The 21,668-nt window shown below is 49.4% G+C and overlaps 1 protein-coding gene and 1 long non-coding RNA gene across 2 annotated transcripts in view; both read right to left on the bottom strand.

The window, feature by feature from the left end:
* Positions 1-13,481: 13,481 nt before the first annotated feature.
* Positions 13,482-16,413, bottom strand: LOC112641047 (uncharacterized). Its single transcript, XR_003124440.3, has 2 exons — positions 16,198-16,413; positions 13,482-15,725 (listed from the first exon to the last, which is right to left on the bottom strand). It is a non-coding gene; the product is annotated as an uncharacterized LOC112641047 (long non-coding RNA).
* A 317-nt stretch (positions 16,414-16,730) lies between these two features.
* ERICH3 (glutamate rich 3) overlaps positions 16,731-21,668 on the bottom strand; it is a 97,567-nt gene continuing 92,629 nt past the window's right edge. Inside the window, exons 14-15 of the mRNA XM_025478580.3 lie at positions 18,073-19,408; positions 16,731-16,755 (exon numbers count right to left, since the gene is read on the bottom strand). Of these exons, the coding sequence (XP_025334365.1) occupies positions 16,731-16,755; positions 18,073-19,408 (1,361 nt within the window). The remainder of the gene's footprint in view (positions 16,756-18,072; positions 19,409-21,668) is intronic.

Raw genomic sequence — 21,668 nt, 5'->3', positions numbered from 1 at the left:
CAGCGGCCGCAATAACAGACTGTGGTCCAGGACTGTCGGCTCAATTAGCACCGGATGCAAAACATGATGGAGAAGCAAAGTTCCTCTCCCTCCTTGGACACCCTACCTTTTATGAGGCTAACTAGAAACAAAAAGAGCAGGGGTTGCACATCTCTCCCCAGGCCAGAGGTCCAAGGCAGCACAGCAGCCGACCCAGTGGCAGGGTGCTAATTAAATTAGGCCTTCTTGAATTAAAACACTGCCACGGGGGCCAAGCCCCGCTGATGAGGACACACGTCTCCAAAGCACTTTCAGTCGAGCTTTATGTTTAATTAGTGAGATAAAAAGAATATTATCTCAAGTATCTGCCTCTTAAGCAATGGGCTCGCATGCAGAAAGGAGGTATCTTCACCGTCTTTAAAAAAGGTTTCGAAGCTCACTAATTTCCACTAACCTCCATCTCCTCTTTTATCTCAACTAATCAGTAAAGGGTACGATTCCAGCAAGACCATGAAATGCAATAAAAATAATTTGAATGTTGGTTTGTCCTTCGGTTTTCCACTCAGAATAATTGATGGTCTGCTTAACACCACTTCAAAAAGTAATCCACAGTGAAGAACATCAGGTTCTTACAGCTTTTGGGTTTTGTTTTTGGTTTTTTTTTTTTTTTCCCCTTTCCCGAAACTCAAATTAGTCTAAGGGAAAAAAAAAATCAATGTTAAGATTGAGGATAATTTGAAGTAATCAGAATAAAAATGAATGGGACACTGGATGATGTATGTTTATCCTACACCAAGTATGAAACTGTAGGGAGCAGAGCAGCATAAAGCAGTTCTTTTTTTATAAATTTATTTTTTATTGGTGTTCAATTTGCCAACATATAGAATAACACCCAGTGCTCATCCCATCAAGTGCCCCCCTCAGTGCCCGTCACCCAGTCACCCCCCGCCCCCAGCCACCTTCCCTTCCACCACCCGTAGTTCGTTTCCCAGAGTTAGGAGTCTTTCATGTTCTGTCTCCCTTTCTGATGTTTCCCACCCATTTTTTCTCCTTTCCCCTCATAAAGCAGTTCTTAAGCATCAGCCTATGTCAGGATTCTCAGAGAGTTTATTAAAATACGCGTCTCCGGGCCTCATCCCAGGTTTTAGAATCGGGAGCAGCAAGTTATCAGGAGGTGCGGGACCACGCGGAGAGGCCCTGGCGTAGTGGCTCAAGGTGTGAGCTCCAGAGCTTTAGGGTCAGACGTGGGTGATGTTCTGTTTCTTTCCCTCATTACGGGACCTTTCGTGGGCAAGTAACTTCATCTCTCTGATCCTCTGATTCCCTACCTATAAAGCGGTTATAGGGATTCTTACCTCACAGGGAAGATTAAGTAAAATGATGCACGAAAAGCACATATCCCGGTGCCGGGCACAAGATAAATGTTCCGTAACGACTGGCCAGGCTTGATAGAACATGACTGAGAGAGGACTCGAGCAAGCACCAGGGGCCGATCATTTATTTCCTGGATGCTAATGAGAAGATCTTGGCTGAGAAAATTTAAGTGTTTGTAAGACAAGCCCTAAGTTATGGTCCTGCGTGCAATTAAGGTTACGTAACAAAAAGAAAGTGAGGACACAAAAGGCACAAGGTGGATAAAAAAACTATAACCCGATTTGCAAATACAGTTACATTGGACATGAGCAGTGATGAGTGTCTCCAAGGACCAAGTATTAGACACCTTCAGATCTTCTTGGCCTCACCTATGCCATTGACCAGTGAGCATCCAGCTCACTACCACATTGTAGGGTTGGCACCCCCTCCTCCCCTCTGCACACCTACACGCCTCGTTCCTACTTCCAGGGATTGCATTCTTGCTGAAGAAGGAAGCAGCCTGTGAGCGTTTGCTCAGGGTCTGCTTTCTGATGAAACCAAACTACAGTAGACCTGTATGCAGATGATTGGGATTTTGACCACTCTTTCCTCCTTAGGGAGGCGTGGTTTGTAGAATGAAGGAGTAGGCTGTTGAAGAAGAATGCAATTAGCCTAAGAATGAATCAGCAGATGAATGAGGGGCTCCAGAGCCTGCTGGAGCTCTGGGATCCCAATTTCACAATTTCAATTTCTTTCTTTTGCCCCTTTTGAGTATCCTGTTGTCTCTGCTGCTAAAAGATCAAGTGAGGCATATTAAAAATGTTAAGTTTCTTTGAGTGAAAATCTATTCCAGGAGGGCAGCACCAAGCCCGAAGTGGTTAGGCCCCGTCCACCGACAGGAGATGTAGAGCAAGACTTTTATGGGAGACGCCGGAGCAAAGCAAAGCAATTATTGATTGGCTACAGTTTAAGCAGTTGCCTTATTTGGAAAAGCTCCGTTGGCTCTTCGGGACTGGTGGCTCTTAGGTTTTGATTTCCTAACCCTGAGACACTGATAGGCTTAGGCCTCGGTTTGCTTACATGAGGTGCTGAGGTAATCAGAGCCACGTCAGTCCCCTGGGCTCCTTTTCTAATTAACCTAACACCGTTTTTCCCTCTGTTTCAGTCTGTTATGTGGGAGACGTTGTGCTGAGCACGACTGTGTTTGGTCACGCCCTTTCTAAGTACCCTGAGCACCAGCAAAAGTAGTACAGATGCGGGGTGTTTGCTTTCCTTGCTCTACATTTCAAAAGGCTGATTTTTACCTCTTCCTTTCTGATTCTTGTTATTTCTCTCATCCCACCAATCTGCTAACTCATTTTCTTACTTTATTCCTGTATTCCTATTTAGCCATCGTTGCTGGTCTTTATTTTCCTTGAAACCTTGTGTTCGGTGTGTTTCTGCAAGTTGGAAATGACTTTTTGCCTGCCTTTCCAGGAAAGCCCATCATTTCTATAAAAATGACTGGCTTCCCGGCATTGCCAGGAGGGCACTGGCCACTCGACGTCCCACCCCCAACAAACTCCATCTCTATGGTGCTTCTCATTGTTTTAGGTTAAGCATTCTTCACTCCTAGGGAGGTCTGATAAATCAAGTGCTTTTTTATTGTTTTTGCCTTTAACTCTTCAACCCTCCTAAAATAGGAGCTTCACTACCTTTGTGTACCAGTCCCCGAAAGCATAAGGGAGCAAATCCCCAAGTTTTGTCATAATAGAGCCCGGCCTACTCCAGTATAACTCCTCCTTAGTTTCAGTAATTGCCTGCTCATCCTTCAAAGTCATGGTTCTTTACAAAGAGAACAAGGAAGCAGAATTAATTAATAGAGGACTGGCTGGATTAGAAAGGCACCAACTTAAAGGTCGAGAGGGGGATGAAAGGCGATAGAGTATTGACACAAGATTGTTAGTCTACTGCTCTGCAGAACCCCAAACCTCTCAAAGTTCCTTTTGGCATCCACATATTCACCAAAAACCTTCCACCTTCTACAGTACAAAGTCAGTGCATTTGGGGCCAAGTTCAACTGGTCAAACCTATGCAAAGCAAGCACATTTTTAAAAAATTCTAATAATTAAAATAATTGGCTAGCTAAGAAAAGACTGTCCCAGTTAATTGGTCTCTGCTGAAGAAACATTAGGCTTTGGGGAAAATGCATGTTTAATAGAAGTAATAAGTTATTAATACAAATGGAAATTCTGCAAAATGTAAAATAGTGAATAGTGGAGAAGGTTCAAGTTGCTTGCTAAAGCTAAATTAGTTTGTTCCCTTCTCCCTCCCTATCCATTAAGCTGTTAATTGACTTAAAATATTAATACAGCTCAAGAATCACAGAGAGACACCTCCTTATTTGCAATTTTCCTGTCAAATGTCTTACTACTGTATCGAAAATGATTATTCATAATATAAGCATACACTGCAATTAATCAGAACCACAGCAATGGGAATGTTTACAAATGTTGTTAGTGTTCTCAGCCTGGTTAAAAACAGATCCTCCTTTACCCCCTTAGAATTTTGAACAATCTCCTTTAAAAGGCATGTTTCCTCTTTTTTTTTTTAATGGAATCTATGGAGTTCATTTTTCCCCGTGGTGCTAATTTATGGTGTTTATTTGTAAACATGGTGGCATTAATAACTATCAACAACATTTGAAGGGAGCCATTAGTCGGGTCTCCAAGGAGATGACTGGTTTCCTACACACACATCCAGGGGCTTGTCCCCCAGCATGGTCACTCAGGGATCTCACAGCAGGCAGATGATGTTTGTTAGGCCTAGTTAGGGCTCTGGCCCAGGTGCCTTTGGAGAACTAGGATAAACCATGAGTGTGTCACAGAGTCCCTATTTCCCACTCTTTTAAGGCCTGGTCAAAGAGACGCATCTTCCTTCACACGCCTTTGCCTCCTAGGCCTTAGTCTAGTTTCCAGTCTGCCATATTTTTGTTTAACTTTTTATTTTAGATAACGATCAATTCACAAAAATTCGCAAAAATCGAGTACGGGGAGATCCTGTGCCTGTGGACGTAGCTTCCTCCAGTGGAACATCTTATGCTTCACTATAGGACAATATCAAACCCAGAAGTTGACATTGGCCTACTGCTTTTTGTTGTTGTTGTTGTTGGGGCCTGTTACTCACTTTTAATTAGGAAGACGCTCTGAGCCCTTATTCTATCGGCCGCAGTGGACAAGTTACAGGAGAGTGAAAACAATTGAAAAATGAGGCACTCAGAAGACAGAATATGTAAACCCTTTGCTTTTCTAAGGTTTCATACAACCTAGTTGTCTCCATGACCCATAAATGAACTCTTCCTTGGAGAAGAAACATGCGAAGAAATAGCACCAACAAGAGCATTACAATTTTAAATGCCACTAAAAAGAGCGCTGCAACGTTATATGCCAATAACAAGAGCACTGCGATTTTAAAATCTCTTCCCAACCATTTCAAGACAATTGTGTTAAACCATCATTTAAGAAGCTATCGTTGTTGAAAAAGCTGAGTCTCAACTGCTGGCATCTGCATAGTCAATCCAAACCTGATTTGGGGGAACTTGTGCCTATGAATATTTGAAAAAAATATATATATTCTCTTGCTTTATGATTAAATGATGTAATTATTTTGAAGATTATGTGGAAAAGTGCCTTTTGTAACATAAAGACTCGGTATCTCAAGAGTCTTCCCACTACCATACAAATAGATCCTTTATAAAACTTTTATTTTTTCCTGAACTTGCAAAGAATAAGGAAACTCTTTTTTAAAGAGTGAGCTAAGGACACCCGGGTGGCTCAGTGGTTAAGTGCTTGCCTTCATCTCAGGTCATGATCCCATAGTCCCGGGATCGAGTCCTGCATAGGGATCCCTGCAGGGAGCCTGCTTCTCCCTCTGCCTGTGTCTCTGCCTCTCTCATGAATAAATAAATAAAACCTTTAAGAAAATAAGAGTGAGCTAAAACCATCAGTGTTTGGGGTAAGCCCCAGGGAAGAACAAGGTTGCCCTGAGAGCAATGAAATATTAGAACAGAAATTGGAGATTGAGCCTTGAGCCTACGGGGCGGGGGGGGGGGAGTTTTTTATAAAGACCGATACATTAAACTGGACCCTGAGAGAATTATTCACACACTAACTCAATATTCACAAACAAATGAGAAACAAACCGCAATGGATGAAACTCGGCAGAAGTAACCATCTATAGATGCAGACTGCTCGGGACGCTAGATGGTAGAAGGATCCCTTTCAGAAGAGAAAATAACTCCGTAGAAAATACTCTAATTTTAAAAACGAAATGATGCAAAGTAGGAAGAACTTAGCGAGCAGCATGGGATCATCGGAAACGAACAGATAGATTTGGGTTAAAGACCAAACACAACGTTAAGAAATGACAAAACTGTCGAAAGCACAGACTGGGTGGTGCATTAAGCAGAGGATTAGACGGATGGCTACATGAAAGAGAGAATTGGCAAATCGCTCTGAAGAAATGACACAGAATGCCACATGAAGGGACAGAAAGGTTGAAAAATTTCAGAGCCTTTTTACCCATCTGTAAAACATGAATTAAAATACCTGCCCTATTTTGTCCTGTTTGCCACCAGATTCTACTCCATGAGAACAGTGCGCGCTCTGGGGGACAAGGACCCGTCAGGACAAACGGCCGCCACACACCAACAGGGTACAATCTGGACGCCCTCTGCCCCCTTCAGTCCCTTTCCCTCAGGCGATCCCTTGGCTTGCGTGGCTCCGCTGCACAGCCAGCTCACACTGAGTCTTCGGAGATACCCGGACCAGAGATCGCCCCGGGCCCAGGCCCTCTGGGGTGGGGGAGCACGCCTCACGTGCGATGGCTGGCCAGGAGCCCACCGGGCCACACATCCGCCGGGACCCAGCTGCCCAGATCCTACAGTTTGAAAGTGGAGATTAAGATTCGGAAACGATAGCACGTAACCACGGAGGGAGAAGCATTCTCCTCTGGAAGAGGCCTCACCTTGGAGCCTAAGGGAGTGGGACTCACATATGGCCTCTCGGGTGACAGAGAAATGATCCCAGCACTATACTTGTTGGTTTTTTTTTTTTTTCTTTAATTTGTATTCTAATGGCAGTGAGTTAACCTACAGGGTTGCATTAGTGTCAGGGGTACGATCCGGTGATTTGACTCTTCCACACATCCCCCGGGCTCACCCCAACCAGCATTACCCTTGTGACTGTGGTATGTTGTGCTTCGGAAGCCCTCCTCCACGGGGATGGCAGGATGCTGTGTTGTGCCTAAGACAGCAGGCCTCAAGCAGTGACTCTCTACCCTAGCTACCCAGGGAGCTTTATTTTTTTTTAAGATTTATTTTTAAAGATTTTATTTATTTATTCATGAGAGACACAGAGAGAGAGGCAGAGACACAGGCAGAGGGAGAAGCAGGCTCCATGCAGGGAGCCCGACGTGGGACTCGATCCCAGGTCTCTAGGATCATGCCCTGGGCTGAAGGCGGCGCTAAACCACTGAGCCGCCCAGAGATCCCCTGCCCAGGGAGCTTTAAAAAAGGCTGGCGCTGGGTCCTACTCCCCAGAGATTCTCATGGGCTGGGGTGCAGCCTGGCATCAGGGCTTTGGAAAGCTTCCCTGTAGATCCTAATGTGCTACTCGAGCTAAGAACCTTTGAGAACAGGGGGCTTCACGTATCTGTGGGCATGTGTCACCTGGCAGGCTTTCCAACACAGGCGGAGCTCCACACCCTCAGTCTGGTCTCCAGCCCAGCAACAGCAGCAGCACGGGGGGCTTGTTAGAAAGGTAAGCTCTTAGGGCTCCTGGAGGGCTCTGTGGGTTGCCATCTGCCTTCAGCTCAGGCCATGGGCCCAGGGTCCTGGGATCGAGTCCCACATCGGGCTCCTTGCTCGCTTCTCCTGCCTCTGCCTGCTGCTCTCCCTGCTTGTGCTCTCTCCTTCTATTAAGTAAATAACTAAAATCTTAAAAAAAAAAAAAAAAAAAAGGAAAAAAAAGGAAAAGAAAGAAGAAAAGAAAAGAAGAAAAAAAGAAAAAAGAAAAGAAAAAAGAGAAAAGAAAAGAAAAGAAAAGAAAAGAAAAGAAAAAAGAAAAGAAAAGAAAGAGAAGAAAAAAGAAAAGAAAAGAAAAAAAGAAGAAAAGCAACGCAAACTTTCAGGTGCCCTGCAACCCTGACAAATGGGAAACTCTAGCAAATACTAATTTAATCAGCCCTCCAGGAGATTCTAATGCAAGATAAATGTTGAGGACAGTCCTACCACAGATGGACCCATTTTCTTCTGGGTTCAGTCCCCTTGGAGACACTTTCTAGCTCTGTGACCTGAATATGTCACCTCACCATGGGCTTGCGTCTCAGTCTCACCATCTGTGAAATGAGGCTAACGGTACCTTCCTCACAGCCTTGTGAGGCTTAATGAATAAAAGAATAAAGAGTAAAATAGTAAAAGCAAAATACGTTGAGCTGTAGGAAACCTGCCAGGCCAGGATTCTGAAGCCACACTGACCGTCTACTTTTTCAGAGCAGGGGTTGAAGTCTGTTACAAAACCTTGACTACGTGTATTAATCTCACCGTGGAGATTTTTTTTTTTAAAGTCCTGATGCCTGACTCTCACCCCCCAGGGATTTAAAAAAAAAATTTCCATGTGCAGCTAACATTGAGAACAGAGATTTAGATTCGAGTTTGTTAAGCCAATTTGTATCGGCTCAGATACGTTTATAATTTGTTGACTCCTGCTGCCGAGTTCTGGGCTAAGCAGGCGGCCACTAACCTGATGATTAGTTCAGTGGGGACAGTGTGCATTCTTAGAGATTTGCTTTCCTTTAAATTAATCCACGACGGGGGTGCGCGCGCGCCTGCGCTCGAGTGCACGCATCAAGGTAACTAGCATTTGGGATTTCTGCCGTCTCTGGCTGACACCCTTGGCCCAGCGGCAGAGGCTTGCCAACACCTGCCGGCAAACCCTATAATCCAGACTCAGCAAGCGCCTGTAATCCCGACTGCTGAAATGTCTCACCTACACTGTCTCCGAACACCTGCCTTTCAGTGTTTGCAAGGCAAGAATTAAGTTAACGATCCTAAAACCAAAACAAGCAAACAAACACAACCGACCAACATGTAGAGACCGAATGCAATTAGAAAGTCGGGTTTTGCATCTCCAAAAAAAGAAAATCTGATGGCCACCAGCGCTGTGAAGCGAAACAGTCTCTAGACTAAAGGTGGGAGTTCTCATCCACCTTTTGTTCATCAAAGGTGAACATCCTGTTTTGTTCCCTAACCAACGCCCAGCCCGTTCCTCAGACCGTCCGGGCCCCTGCTTTCCCAACCTGGTATCTAAAAATGGAAGTCTACAAATTGAAATTCAGTAAAAGATATATTTTTAAAAAAGGGGTGGGGAAGGGTACAGTCCTTGATCTCTAGTGTCCCTATTACCATTAAATGTTATGAAAATATCATTTTCCCTTGCAGTCAACAAATTCAGATGCTTCCTGCATCAACATCAATTAAATTTGGGCTTAAAAATTTTCAGGACAGGGCAGCCAGGGAGGCTCAGCGGTTTAATGCCGCCTTTAGCCCAGGGCCTGATCCTGGAGACCCGGGATCGAGTCCCACGTCGGGCTCCCTGCATGGAGCCTGCTTCTCCCTCTGCCTGTGTCTCTGCCTCTCTCTGTGTCTCTCATGAATAAATAAATACAATCTTATATGTATATATATATAAAGTATAGTCTTAAAAAGAAAGATTCTCTAAAAAATCACCCAGTCCACCAAGGGATTAAAGGGCGATTTGTTCGCACACCAGTTGTTTCCGCACTTTAAGGAGTACTTTTGAAAACTCAAATCTCTGTGGCATATGGCAAGTGAGGATTAGTCTGCACGGGTGCAGCACCACTCACCTGATTGCTTTTTCGGCAGGTTGGCAAAATACAGTCCTCAGGCCAAATCCGGCCCTCCATCTTTCTTTTGTAAATAAAGTTTTATTGGAACACAGCCACACTTGTTGAAGTAACGTCTATGGCTCCTTTTGCCCTAACACGACAGGACTGCGTAGTTGTGCCTCTATGTCCCGTAAACCTCAAATGGGCAGCGCCTGCTTCTTTGTAGGAAGACTTTGCTGCCTCCCGCTCCCTGGCACTGGCTTCGTTTGCTGGAGTGAAACTGTCCACGGGCCTGGCTGTGTACTTGGACGCGCTCCAGGGCCACACGTTCTTCCCTACAAACAGCTGGACATTGTGCCAGGACTCTGTCCTTGTAGCAACCCCAAGCTGCGTGATCCCCCGCCTATTTCCCCGACCACCACTTCCGTAGTGTGTAGCCAAAACAAACTCCATACATGGATCCAAATTTCAGCAGTTCACTTCTGGTGGCTGTCGTGCCTTGCAGCTGGGGTGACGGCCGCCAGGGGCCAGTCACCTGGTCCCTTACACCAGTGCCCTTCAAATATTTTTGCTCACGTAACGGCCGAGAGAGCTTTGAAAAGCTGTCCATGCCCCCTTATATGTTTTCTCATTGACATCTGCAAGTTTTTCATGTAGGTTTAAATAGTAAGAGATGTAATTTGTAGCACGTTATACAATGGGATGTTCTAAGATGAAACAGTTGACATCTCTTTTCCTAAATGAGTCCAAAGAAGTCAAAAGGGATGTGGTGGGGTGTCCACGCGCTGCCCCCTTCGAGGTATTCGTTCATTCTGGGGTGGGATCTGCCACTGGCTCATATCTGAGTCTCTCCACAGGAAGTGCTTCTGAGGGAACGGAGCCACGTAGGCAACGGTTACGCTACCTCCTGAGGACACAGCCACCATCAGTGACTGCCCCTTTGTGGGGACTCAGAGACCTGGTCCCTTCTGCCTCATCCTGGGGTCCGGGGCTCCCCATGCAGGCTGCAGCCTCCGGGGTATTGACACCAAACCCCATTCTGAGTCCCTGACTCTCCCACAGTGTTATTCCAAATGCAACGTCCCAGGAAACCTGCTGCACACAAACCTCTGTCCTAGAGGGTTTCTTGGGGAACCTGACTGAAGATACCCATTTTCAAAAGTACATAACTAACTTCTTCTTTAGCATTAGGAGAACTCATGGTTTTTTCCCTTGCTTTCTGCTTTGCCCACAGATTTTTATCCTACTGTAGTCTATTTGTGTGGTTGAAAGTCCTTTGATTGCCCTCTCGTACTTCCCTGTCACTAAATTATTATATAAAGTAAAACTTAAAGGACATTTTTAAAATGTTAGGTCCAGGATAACAAACATACTGTGTTCTATTAGTTCCAGGTGTACAATAGAGGGATGCAACAATTCTCTCCATCGCTCAGTGCTCATCATGAGTGTACTCTTCCTCTTCATCACCTATTTCACCCATCTCCCATCCCACCTCCCTTCTGGTAACCATTACTGGGCTCTCTATAGTGAAGAATCTGTCTTTTTGTTTTTGTTTTTGTTTTTGTTTTTGTTTTCGTTTTGTCTCTTTTAAAAATTTTCTTATGGAGCAGCCCCCGTGGCTCAACGGTTTAGCGCCGCCTTCGGCCCAGGGCGTGATCCTGGAGGCCCAGGATCAAGTCCCACGTCGGGATCCCTGCATGGAGCCTGCTTCTCCCTCTGCCTGTGTCTCTGCACCCCCCCCCCCGTGTCTCTATGAATAAAGTAAAATCTTTAAAAAAATTTCTTATGAACGTAGGTTTCCATGTGTTAAATCTCTTCTGGACTGAGCTATCATTGCAATAATGAGTAATACGTATTTGACCCAAACAACATACACGTATTATAGGTTTGATAACCATTACCTACAAAAAAAGTAAGAGTAGGAATGCATCTCTTAAGACGGTGACTTCTATTTTTAGTTTTGTGTATCAATGAACAAATATTATTTACCGCTAACGGAGACTGTTGAACATCAGTTCTATTCCATTTTGTTTTATTGGTCATGATGTACAAATGGGGTATCTGTGAGTGTCCCCCATGTAAATAGGTGGGAATGGAAGTGGTTTGGTGTATTGTGCTGCAATGTCTTCTTTGACCTCCTTCTGAGTGATTCACCAAAAACCACCGACTGACGGAATGCCAAAACTTGTTTTAATGCCTCATCAGCCGACAACTCAATTAAGACCTTCTTTAGTTTTCTTGAAAACAAAGAATTGAAAACCAGTTGATTTGCAGAAGGACTTGTTAACCAGGCATTGAGGTCATTCCCATTTTCAACACCTGCACCGTATTTCAAGTTGTTCATCATTTGTGACATCCCAGAGGCAACAGAAAAAGTTGTTGAACGGACGAGGAGTTGACACCTCTTATGAAGAAAGAACGGGAGGCTGGCAAAAGGGAAGACCTGAGTGCAAGTAGTTTTCAGTTCCATTTCATGACAGAAGTGCATATGGAGGTTGAGCACTTGCAAAGTAGCCTTGTTGGTGAGTCCCTTGAAAAGCTTCATTTCAATAAATAAATAAATAAATAAATAAATAAATAAATAAATAAAAAGAAAGAAAAGCTTCATTTCTCCTCAGGGCTGCACCCACACCAGCTTGAAGGTCTCCGTGTCACATTAGTACCAAGCTCCTGAACAAGCAGAGGTTTTCTCCTATAATATTTTCCTTAGTTATAAGTAGATATTTAATAAGGACAAGGAAGGATTTGACAAAGAAGGTGGAGACGTAGTTCTTAAACAGGCTTTGGCACAAGCTTCTCTGGCCCAGAAATCTTCTGTGTACTCTGTTTTCCTTAATGAAAAATGGGGACATTGCATCACCGCAAAGCACTGTAAGGGCTACAGTCTGAGGGACACCTGGGTGGCTTTAGTCAGTTAAGTGCCTTCAGCTCAGGTCATGATTCCGGTGTCCTGAGACTGAGCCCCAGGTCAGGCTCCCTGCTTAGTGAGGAGTCTGCTTCTCCCTCTGCCCTTCTCCCTGCTCCTGCTCTCTCTCTCTCTTTCTCTGAAATAAAATCTTTTAAAAAAAATAAATAAATAAACAGTCTGAGACTTCTGGAAGGAATCTCAAAAGGAATGTGTATTCTCAAATATCTAGCATTTTATCTGACAGATTTTATATTTTCTGACATAGGACATGCGTGGTATTAGGAGGAAGGAAAAACCAAAGAAAACAAAAGAAGGGGGGGTTCGAGAGTGACTTTGAAAAAAATCTAGCTATATTTATTCCCTGTTCCCTTGTTCCTCTGACCAGGGTGACAGGGAGATTCTTTTCAATGACACAATCAGGTGGGTATAGAAGACAAGAAGGAAATATTGCCCAAGGTCAGAAGTGACCTTTACTGGGCTGTCCTTGAAGCTGTTAGAATATTTCACTTATTAGATGAATCGTTAAGGCTTTCTTTTCTTTTCTCATACAGTCATTTTCCAAGGGCAATAACTGTGGCAAAATTATTGACTTAGAAGTATTGAGGAGCTCAACTTTATATTTATAACAAGAATTGATAAAGCCACAGAAAAAGCTTAATTTTAAAAAATGTACATAGTCTAATTCTGCCTACATTTACTTTGGTTGTCTATTTTTCTCCTGAATTACTTAAGTAATTTACCATATTCTTTGATTGGCTGGAAATATAAATCCCTTCTTGCTGATACAGTTTATATTCGTGAGATTTGTTATTTCCCCTTCTAAACCACCCAAATGCATCCTGTAAAAGAAGTGCTGTGTCGCCGTGGCCAGCCATAGGAGATGCAAGAAAACAGGGAATAAACACAGCTAGAATTCTCTCGGAGTCACTCTCCAACTCACCCTTCCTTATTTTGTGTTTTCCTTCTACAAGTATCTTATGCTTTAGATATTTAGTATCTTGGTATCTATTTACTATGCCTCTTGCTAGAACAGAGCGTGTGAGAAGAAAAAATATCAAGAGTTTGAGATCAGAAGACCTGAGACTGCCCATGATTGTGGACAGGCCACTTAGCTTTATTGAGCTTTTATGTACTTATTTATGCAACGGTGATAGTTTTCCTCTCTGGCATTATCCCATGTATGGGAAAGGCACGTACGAATGCAGACGTGTTTGAGTGTCGACGGGCAACACAAACAGCCCAATGAAACAAACTTTTTCTGCTTTACAGAGTTTAAATTCATAAGGAAAAGACAAAGATGATTTTCAAAGTGTAGTGTTATCTATAAGGAATCATTCACGTCTTATCTGTAAACATGTAGTTTGTTTAGGCTTTTAATAAGGAAACAAGGGGGGAAAATCAGTTCGCCGCACATACAACTAGTTGTATCGACATAGTATTTGCAGAGAAAGGAATCCATTTAATCAAAATATCACAACACTGAATTTCACACTTAAACCCACATGCAGATTGTAGGATTATGTTGCAGAATGTTTTGACGGAATGTGTTAAATATAAAAATAATTCAATGCAATTTCCATTTAGCACATTTGTTACAAGACTCATTCTTCAATGGAATTAACAAGTTTGCAATCTTTCTCCTAAGGTGCTCTGTGTTCAACGTGCCCTGTAGCATTGAGGTGGAGATGGGGGAACCAACACTGCAGAGCCCCACAGTGATGCGGCTCAGCAGTAAACGAAAGTGGATCAAATGCAGATGAAACCCACTCACAAAACCTAAGACCGACAGTGGAGATCAGCGGTGTGCTGAGTGGTGCTCCTCCTCGGTAGGGGGTGGGGCTGGGACATGTCATAAACACATCCTGACAGTCATAATGAAAATAAGCTTCATGTTGAATCCATCGCTTCTATAGTGAGTTCCCCTTCCCAGAGAGGGAGAAGAATAGAGACGCAGAGAAAGAAAGAGACAAACAGAGAAGCTTCACAGTGTTTCTGCAACCCATGTTCCAACTGAGACTAGTCCTCAGTACAATCCACCGTCCACAAGAGCAGTTCCAGACTTTAGAGTACATCAGAGTGACCCGGAGGGCTTGTTAAAACACCAACTGCCAGGCCCCGGCCACAGTTTCCAGTTTAATAGGTGTGACATGAGGGCGGGGCTTTGTATTTGGAACAGTTCCAGGTGATGCAGATGTCCTGTCAAGGGACCACATTTTGAGAACCACAGGTCCATTATATCTTTGACCATTCAAGGGCTCCCTTATTAAAATGAAATATACTTACCACGGTCATACACCTGGTCCCTGGAGGGCACAGGGTATAGGACAGTCAGCATAGATTATATGATGATTTAGGGCAGTGGTCCTCAATTTTAGCTACATAATTTTAAAAACAAACAAAAATAACCCAAAAACCAAAACACTTGATGTCTACACTCATCTAAAGCTAATCAAATCCAAATCTCTGCGGGAGACGGGGCCCGGGGTCCAATCATTCATGCCATGCTCCTCCCAAGTCTAATGTGTAGCCCAGTTGGAGAGTCACTGCTTTAGGAAATTTTGTTTCACCTCCTCTTGGGAGAAAAGATGGCCAAACATATGAGCCCTCTAGGGTACTGGTCTAGGAACAAAGACATTTTCCAAAGAAGATTCAGAATCCCCAGTGGGCACGCTGATGCACAACTACTTGTAATAATATCAACAGGTAATTTAGAAAGGGATTCTGAGTGTTGAGTTACAACGCCCTGCAAGGTTAGTTCACGAGTCTGAAATACCAGAACTTGGGAAGGTGAGCAGCACACTAACTTAATCCAAGCTGCTTTTCCACCAGATGACATCAACCAAAGAATCCAGAGTCTAGAACGTCGGGGCATGTGCCCACGTGCAAGGTTTACCTGCTATAATTACTGTGACTCATTTCAGTCGGCTAAATTATTTACTACTTTGATCTACATTTGAAAGGACCTATAAGTAAGGCCCTCAGGGACCAAGTGCCACAGACACTGATGACAACCTCAGAGAGCAAAACTACAGAAATAAACGGAGAAAACAAAGGCCATTTTGAAATAAGACTGCCACTTGACTCCTCTGGCATAAATAAGATGAATACATATTTCTAATATTTCTATGTGCCATAGAATCCCTTTCTGGAACCATTTACAGGGTTGCAGCAATCTTTAGCATCGAGTGTACACGGAAGGACCTTTAGAACTCATTTTTATAAACCAGGTCATTAAACCCCCAAGCCACAGACTTTAAATAAAAGTCTAAACATATGAAACCGGGCCTAATATCTGATTATAAATTAAAAAAAGATTTTAAACAAACCCCAGGTGTGAGGGCTGAGCCTTTCGGTGATCTTTGGTAAACGTCAAACACTTGAAAACTATCAATTTGATATGAGTAGAGACAGGTTGGCTATGTTGACTAGCAACAGCCTCACAGTCCCCCATTGGGAGCCGCTGCCCCCAGAGGGTCCTACAGGTCCAGCCAGCTCACACAAGCACAGTGATTTAAAAAAGAGGAAATCTAAAGTTCTAGTGAGATGCTTGGTGACTCTTTCTCCAGTCTCTAAGTCTTCCAGAAGACATCTTTCAAATATCCTGAAAAATAATTAAAAAAAAAAAAAAAAGGATAGAACGATGAGTAAAATCACGCAAGATAGTAGAAATTGGGCACTAAGCCTATGAGGGCATCGGGGAAATGGCAGGAAAACAGGAAATGCTAAAAATAATGTTGGCCCCTAGTTACCCTCTGCAATATTTTACAGATATTTTTTATGTGTATGTATTTTTTACTATTTTAACGTATTTTATCTTATGTTAGGTATGCATATATGAGGCTTCACGGACATTGCAGAAATGAGGGCAGAGAGCCCACTTCCAGGCAAACAGCCAGAGCCGTCCACTAAAAGGGAAATGACTTCGGGCAGAGCCTGGGTGGCCCCTGTGGCCCGTCCTGGCCTGGAGGCCGCGAAGGGGACCTGGACTCCCCCTCTGCAGAGAGGAGCTGGGGTCGGGGTGGGGGGTGGGCAGGGGCAGGGGGCCCTGGAGCTCGGAGCGGCCACCCACTCACCTGGGGCTCTGAGCCCCGCCCGGCGTCAGGGGCGCGCTCCCGGCTGCCTCGCGTCCTCCCTGCAGCCCGCGGACCTCGCCGCTCCCGGGCCCCGCGCTGCCGCTCTCCGCGGTCCTGACCGGCTCCCCGGGGCCGCCGCCCCGCCCAGGCCTTCGGGCTCGCCCGCCTCCGGCCCGGGGTTGCCCTCGTCGCCCCCCGCCGCTGCCCCCCGCGGGGCTTCGGCGCCCGCGCCCCCGGGGTCCTGCGCGCCCGGCTCCGGGGGGTCCGGCGGGGGGCCCCCGCCCTCTGCGCCCGGAGCCCGCGCCCCGTCCGCCCCAAGGGACCCCGCGCCCCCCGCCCCCTCCCCCTCCGCCCCAACGGGCGCTGCCCCCTCCACCCCCGCCCCGTCCGCCCCAAGGGACCCCGCGCCCCCTGCCCCCTCCCCCTCCGCCCCAAGGGGCGCTGCCCCCTCCACCCCCGCCCCGTCCGCCCCAAGGGACCCCGCGCCCCCCGCCCCCTCTCCCTCCTCCCCGCCCGGCCCCCCGCCCTCCGCCCTAAGGGGCGCTGCGCCCTCCACCCCTGCCCCCTTCACCCCAAGAGGTGCTGCCCCCTCCGCCCCCCTCCCCCTCTGCCCCAAGAGGTGCTGCGCCCTCTGCCCCCTCCCCCTCCGCCCCAAGAGGCGCTGTGCCCTCCACCCCCGCCCCCTCTGCCCCAAGAGGCGCTGCGCTCTCCGCCCCCTCCCCCTCCGCTTTCGCCCCAAGGGGCGCTGTGCCCTCCGCCCCCTCCCCTTCCGCCCCAAGGGGCGTTGCGCCCTCCACCCCTGCCCTCTCCTCCCCAAGAGGCGCTGCACCCTCCGCCCCCTCCCCCTCCTCCCCGCCAGGCCCCGCGCCCTCCGCCCCTGCCCCCTCCTCAAGGGGCGCTGAGCCCCCCGCCCCCTCCCCCTCCTCCCCGCCGGGCCACCCGACCTCCGCCTCAAGGGGCGCTGTTCCCTCCACCCCTGCCCTCTCCTCCTCAAGAGGCGCTACGCCCCCCTTCCCCTCTTCCTCCTCCCCGCGGGGCCCCCCGCCCTCCGCCCCAAGGGGTGCTGCCCCCTCCACCCCCGCCCACTCTGCCCCAAGGGGCGCTGAGCCCTCCACCCCTGTCCCCTCCGCTGCAAGGGGCGCTGCGCCCTCTGCGTCCGGTGCCCGAACCCCCGCCCCCTCCTCCCCAAGGGGCGCTGCGCCCTCCGCCCCCTCCCCCTCCTCCCCGTCGGGCCCCGCGCCCTCCGTCCCTACTCCCTCCGCCCCAAGGGGCGCTGTGCCCTCAACGTCGGGAGCCCGCGCCCCCACCCCCTCCTCCCCAAGGGGCCCCGCGCCCTCCGCCCCTGTTCCCTCCGCTGCAAGGGGCGCTGCGCCCTCTGCATCCGGTGCCCGCGCCTCCGCCCCCTCCTCCCCAAGGGGCGCTGCGCCCTCTGCCCCCGCCCCCTCCTCCCCGCCCTGCCCCGCGGCCCCCACCCGCAACCCCTCCTCCCCGCGGGGCTCTGAGCCTTTGGCGTCGGGTGTCCTCACCCCTGCCCCCTCCTCCCCGCGGTGCCCGGCGCTCCCCGCCCGCGCCCCCGCCCCCTCCTCTCCGCCGGGCCCCGTGCCCTCCGCCCCTGCGCTCTCCTCCCTCGCCCCCTCCTCCTCCCCAAGGGGCGCTGCGCCCTCCTCCCCCGCCCTCTCCTCCTCCCCAAGGGGCGCTGCGCCCTCCGCCCCCGCCCCCTCCTCCTCCCCAAGGGGCGCTGCGCCCTCCTCCCCCGCCCTCTCCTCCTCCCCAAGGGGCGCTGCGCCCTCCTCCGCCCCCCGCTCCCCGCCGGGCCCCTCCGCCCCCTCCCTCGCGCCCTCCGCCCGCCGCCCGGGCCGCTGCTCCCCTCCGTGCCAGGTGTCCGTGCCAGCCGCGCCCGGCGGGGAGGCGCCCTCCTTGGCCCCTGCCTGCCCCTCCGCGGGCTTCAAATCCGCCACCGCCTGCGTCTCGGGTGCCGCCAGGCCTGCCGCCCGCCCTCCGGCCTGGAGTCCTCCCCGGGGGCTCCCGCCGCGCTCCGGGCCCCCCGCGCCCAGCACGGTGGTCGCAGCGCGCCCCGCGTCCTGGCCCGGGGCCCCGGACAGAGCGCCTCCGCTCAGCCTGCCCCCCGCCGTAGGGCCCCCCGCCGAGACGCCCTGTGGGGCCCCCGCGCTGAGCCCCGCTCCTTCGGGCCCCGGGGCCTGTCCCGCTCCCGCCCGAGCTCCCGGCACCGCCGCGCGCTCCGGGTCGGGGTCCTGCCCCGGGTCGGCCTCGGGCCCCCCGGGAAGCAGCTCCGCTCTGCCCCCGCGCCGCGCGCCCCCCGCTTCGCTGGGCGTCTCCCCTCCGTCCCGCGGCCGCGCCCCTGCAGGCGCCCCTGCGCTCGCGGCCGCCGGCCCTCCCCTCCCCGCGCCGCCTCCCGGGGGCCCCGCGGGGGCTCGGCCCTCGGCGTCCCGCTCCGTGTCCCTCGGGGAGCCTGGCGCCTCTTCCCCAGGCCTCGCTTCCTCCCCGGACCCCTGCTCCTCCCCGTCAAGCCCGCGCGCTCCCGGGAGGTCGGGGCCCGGGCGGGCAGCTGCCCTGGGGGCGCCTTGCGGGGCGGAGGTGCCGCTGGCCGGTCCCCCGCTCGCCCCCGGAGCCGCTGGCCGCCCAGCCCCCGCGCGCCCCGCCGCCCCCGGTTCCTCCGCGCCCGCGGTCCCAGCCCCCCGGGGCTCCCGCGCTGCAAGCCCGGCCTCAGCCTCCCCCTCCTGCGTCTGCAGCTCCGGGGGCCGCAAGGCCGGCTCTTGGGGAGCCTCCCCTCCCCCCGCACCTCCGCGGGGGGCTCCGGCAGCCCCTTCTCCCCCGGGGCCTAGCTCCACTGTAGCCGGCCTGGGATCCTCTGCTGCTCCGGCCGCAGGTGCTGGGCCCCGAGGGCTGGCCCTTCCCTCCGCCCGCTGTCCCCCCGCAGCGGCCGGGGGCTTCTGCGCCCCCCGGAGGGCCTCCCCGACCCCTGCTCCCCCCCGCAGTGCTGCATCCTCCTCCTCTTGCGTCGCGGTCCCATCGGCATCCCGGTGCGCATCCCGGTGAGCATCCCGGTGAGCATCCCTGCGCGGCGCCAGCGCCTCTTCTTTGGCCGCTGCTTCCTTCCCCCGCGGGGACGCGTCCCATGCACCTGCCTCGGCGGCCCCGGTGCTTGAGTGCAGCGGCGCCCCGGCCTCCAACCCGAAAGTCCTGTCGGGTGCTACAAAATGAGGTCGGAAAGCGGGGTTACTTAGGCCAAAGCCCGCGGGGAGGGGGGGGGATGCTCTGTGTAACCCCCTGTGGGGCACGTGCGCTATCAAGCTGCTGATGCTATACACCCAGCAAGGCCTCGACTCTGACGCCATCGCCTCCATGGTTCATGGTTCAATAACGGCCTTCGTGATGAAAAGAGGGGCCCTCAATTTAAAGGACGCCTATTAAAGGAAAACTGAACATCAGAACCCTCAGAAACAAAATCTCCACACCATTCCCCCCCTTTCTCTCTCTCTCTCCCTCTCTCTCTTTCTCTCTCTCTCACACACACACACACACTGCCTACTTTCATTTGAAATATTAGGACTTGCAGAAAAAAAATTATGTAATAAAAAGACCCAGTGTTTCATCTTCTTAGAAATCGCCGCGCCCTATAGCATCGCAGTGTGTGCGGCCTCAGCCTGTGCTGCTCGCACCTGTGGGCGCAGTCAGCCGCGCACTCACAATGCGGTGGGAGCTGATTATTACCCGACCCATTACTCCCACATGGTAAAGCTGCTCTACCTAGATTTAGTCATCAAATAACTTCGTAGCTCAAGGTAAGACTTTTCACGAAAGACACCAATTTGTATCCCAGGTCAGGATACCTCCGGTCTGTGTTCAGAAACCGTTTTTGCCTTTGGCAAAACAGGATCACAGAACAAGACAGGACTTTGTAGTCTGGGACAAATTTCAACATAAATAACCTTCTTGAAGTATTTCCTAAGTTCTCATCTCTAATTCCCTGGCAAATCTGGGTGTCCTAGCCACCGTACTTTAATAAATCTAAGCTCAATATGTTTCTTCAAGCTTCAAATGCATTTCTTATTATTTAACAAATACATGCATTTCCGGTGAAGTGACCTGTGCAAAATAAGTAAAAGGATGTCATGTCAAATACCCAAAGCACTTAGCTTTTCCAACTGGAGAATAATACTTAGGGAGATAGGAACTCCTAAACTGGCCGTCTTAATAATTTCCCTATCAATTGAATCTTTCTCACTTATCGAAGACGCTAGGCGTTACCGTACCAGTGTGCCAACCTCCAAATTATGGAAATTTATCCAGTAGGCAAATGTGTCTTCCTCGTATTTTTTATTGCCCATCTTTTTGGCCAGCCTCACCGTCTGCCTCATTACCAAGGACCTACCAGAAATGTAAAGCCCCGGTCTTACGTCCCCCCCTGTCCTGATACCCCGTCCAGGACCGTCTCCTCACTGCATTTCCCCTCCTCCCACAAACTACAACTGCCCTTTGTTGCATCCCCTTGGTCTTTTGCCAGCTATCACAATAAACCGTTTGTGAAGTAAGGCAGTAATAGCTGATATTCCATTTCCCCTAACAAATATACTTGGAAGGTAACTTTTGATGACTTCTTCCAAAGAGGTAACAGAAATTTCAGGCCTATCAATAAGGTGGGTGTTGACTTTTATACGTGGTCCTCTGCATATCACAGCAGTTATTTACTAAATTGTTCCTACAAGCTGCCAGAGGGAAAGGTAGGGCCAAATGTTCATTCAGGGAACATGTAGCCAATTCACCTGAAAGAATTTTACTTCATTATTCATATTTCACTTCATCGGTCCACAGTATCTCATTACGGATTATTACTGGGTTTAAAACAAAATTAAATTAAAGCAGTGTCAAGTCTCTTTAATAGTATATGTGTTGCTATTCAAATTCCTGCATAAAAGTATATTAAAAAGTCAGTTATGAAAAACATTTAAATAAAGTCCTCTGTTTTGCTAAGCTGGCCCTTAAATTTATGGATTAATTAAAGAACATTAAGGAAAATGGGGGAATAAAACTGCCTACCCACCATATAATAATGTACTGTGCCTAAATTCTAGGAGAGAAGGGGCCAGTGGCGTCCAGCTGAGCTATTCTAGGAACACACACGCCACGGGGGAGTCAGACGTTCCCGAAGTAAGGGGGAGGAGTAATGGAACCTTTCTCAGAAGTATGAGTATGAAACATGACATTTTTTTTTATCGTAACTATGGGCTTTTGCAGGCAGGAAATGAATCTAAGACAGCAAGCGAGGGGTGCCTGGGTAGCTCAGTCAGCTGGGCATCTGCCTTCCCTCAGGTCTTGATCTCAGGGTCCTGGGATCGAGTCCTGCAGCAGGCTCCCTGCTCAGTAGAGTCTGCTTCTCCCTCTCCCTCTGCCCCTACCCCTACTCATGCTCCCTCACTCTCTCTCTCTCTCTCAAATTAATTAATTAATTA

Source organism: Canis lupus, chromosome 6 (assembly GCF_003254725.2).
Source record: "Canis lupus dingo isolate Sandy chromosome 6, ASM325472v2, whole genome shotgun sequence".
NCBI classification, from domain to species: domain Eukaryota; kingdom Metazoa; phylum Chordata; class Mammalia; order Carnivora; family Canidae; genus Canis; species Canis lupus.
The sequence above is the reverse complement of the archived record's forward strand: the minus strand, read 5'-3'. Positions and strand labels throughout refer to the sequence as shown.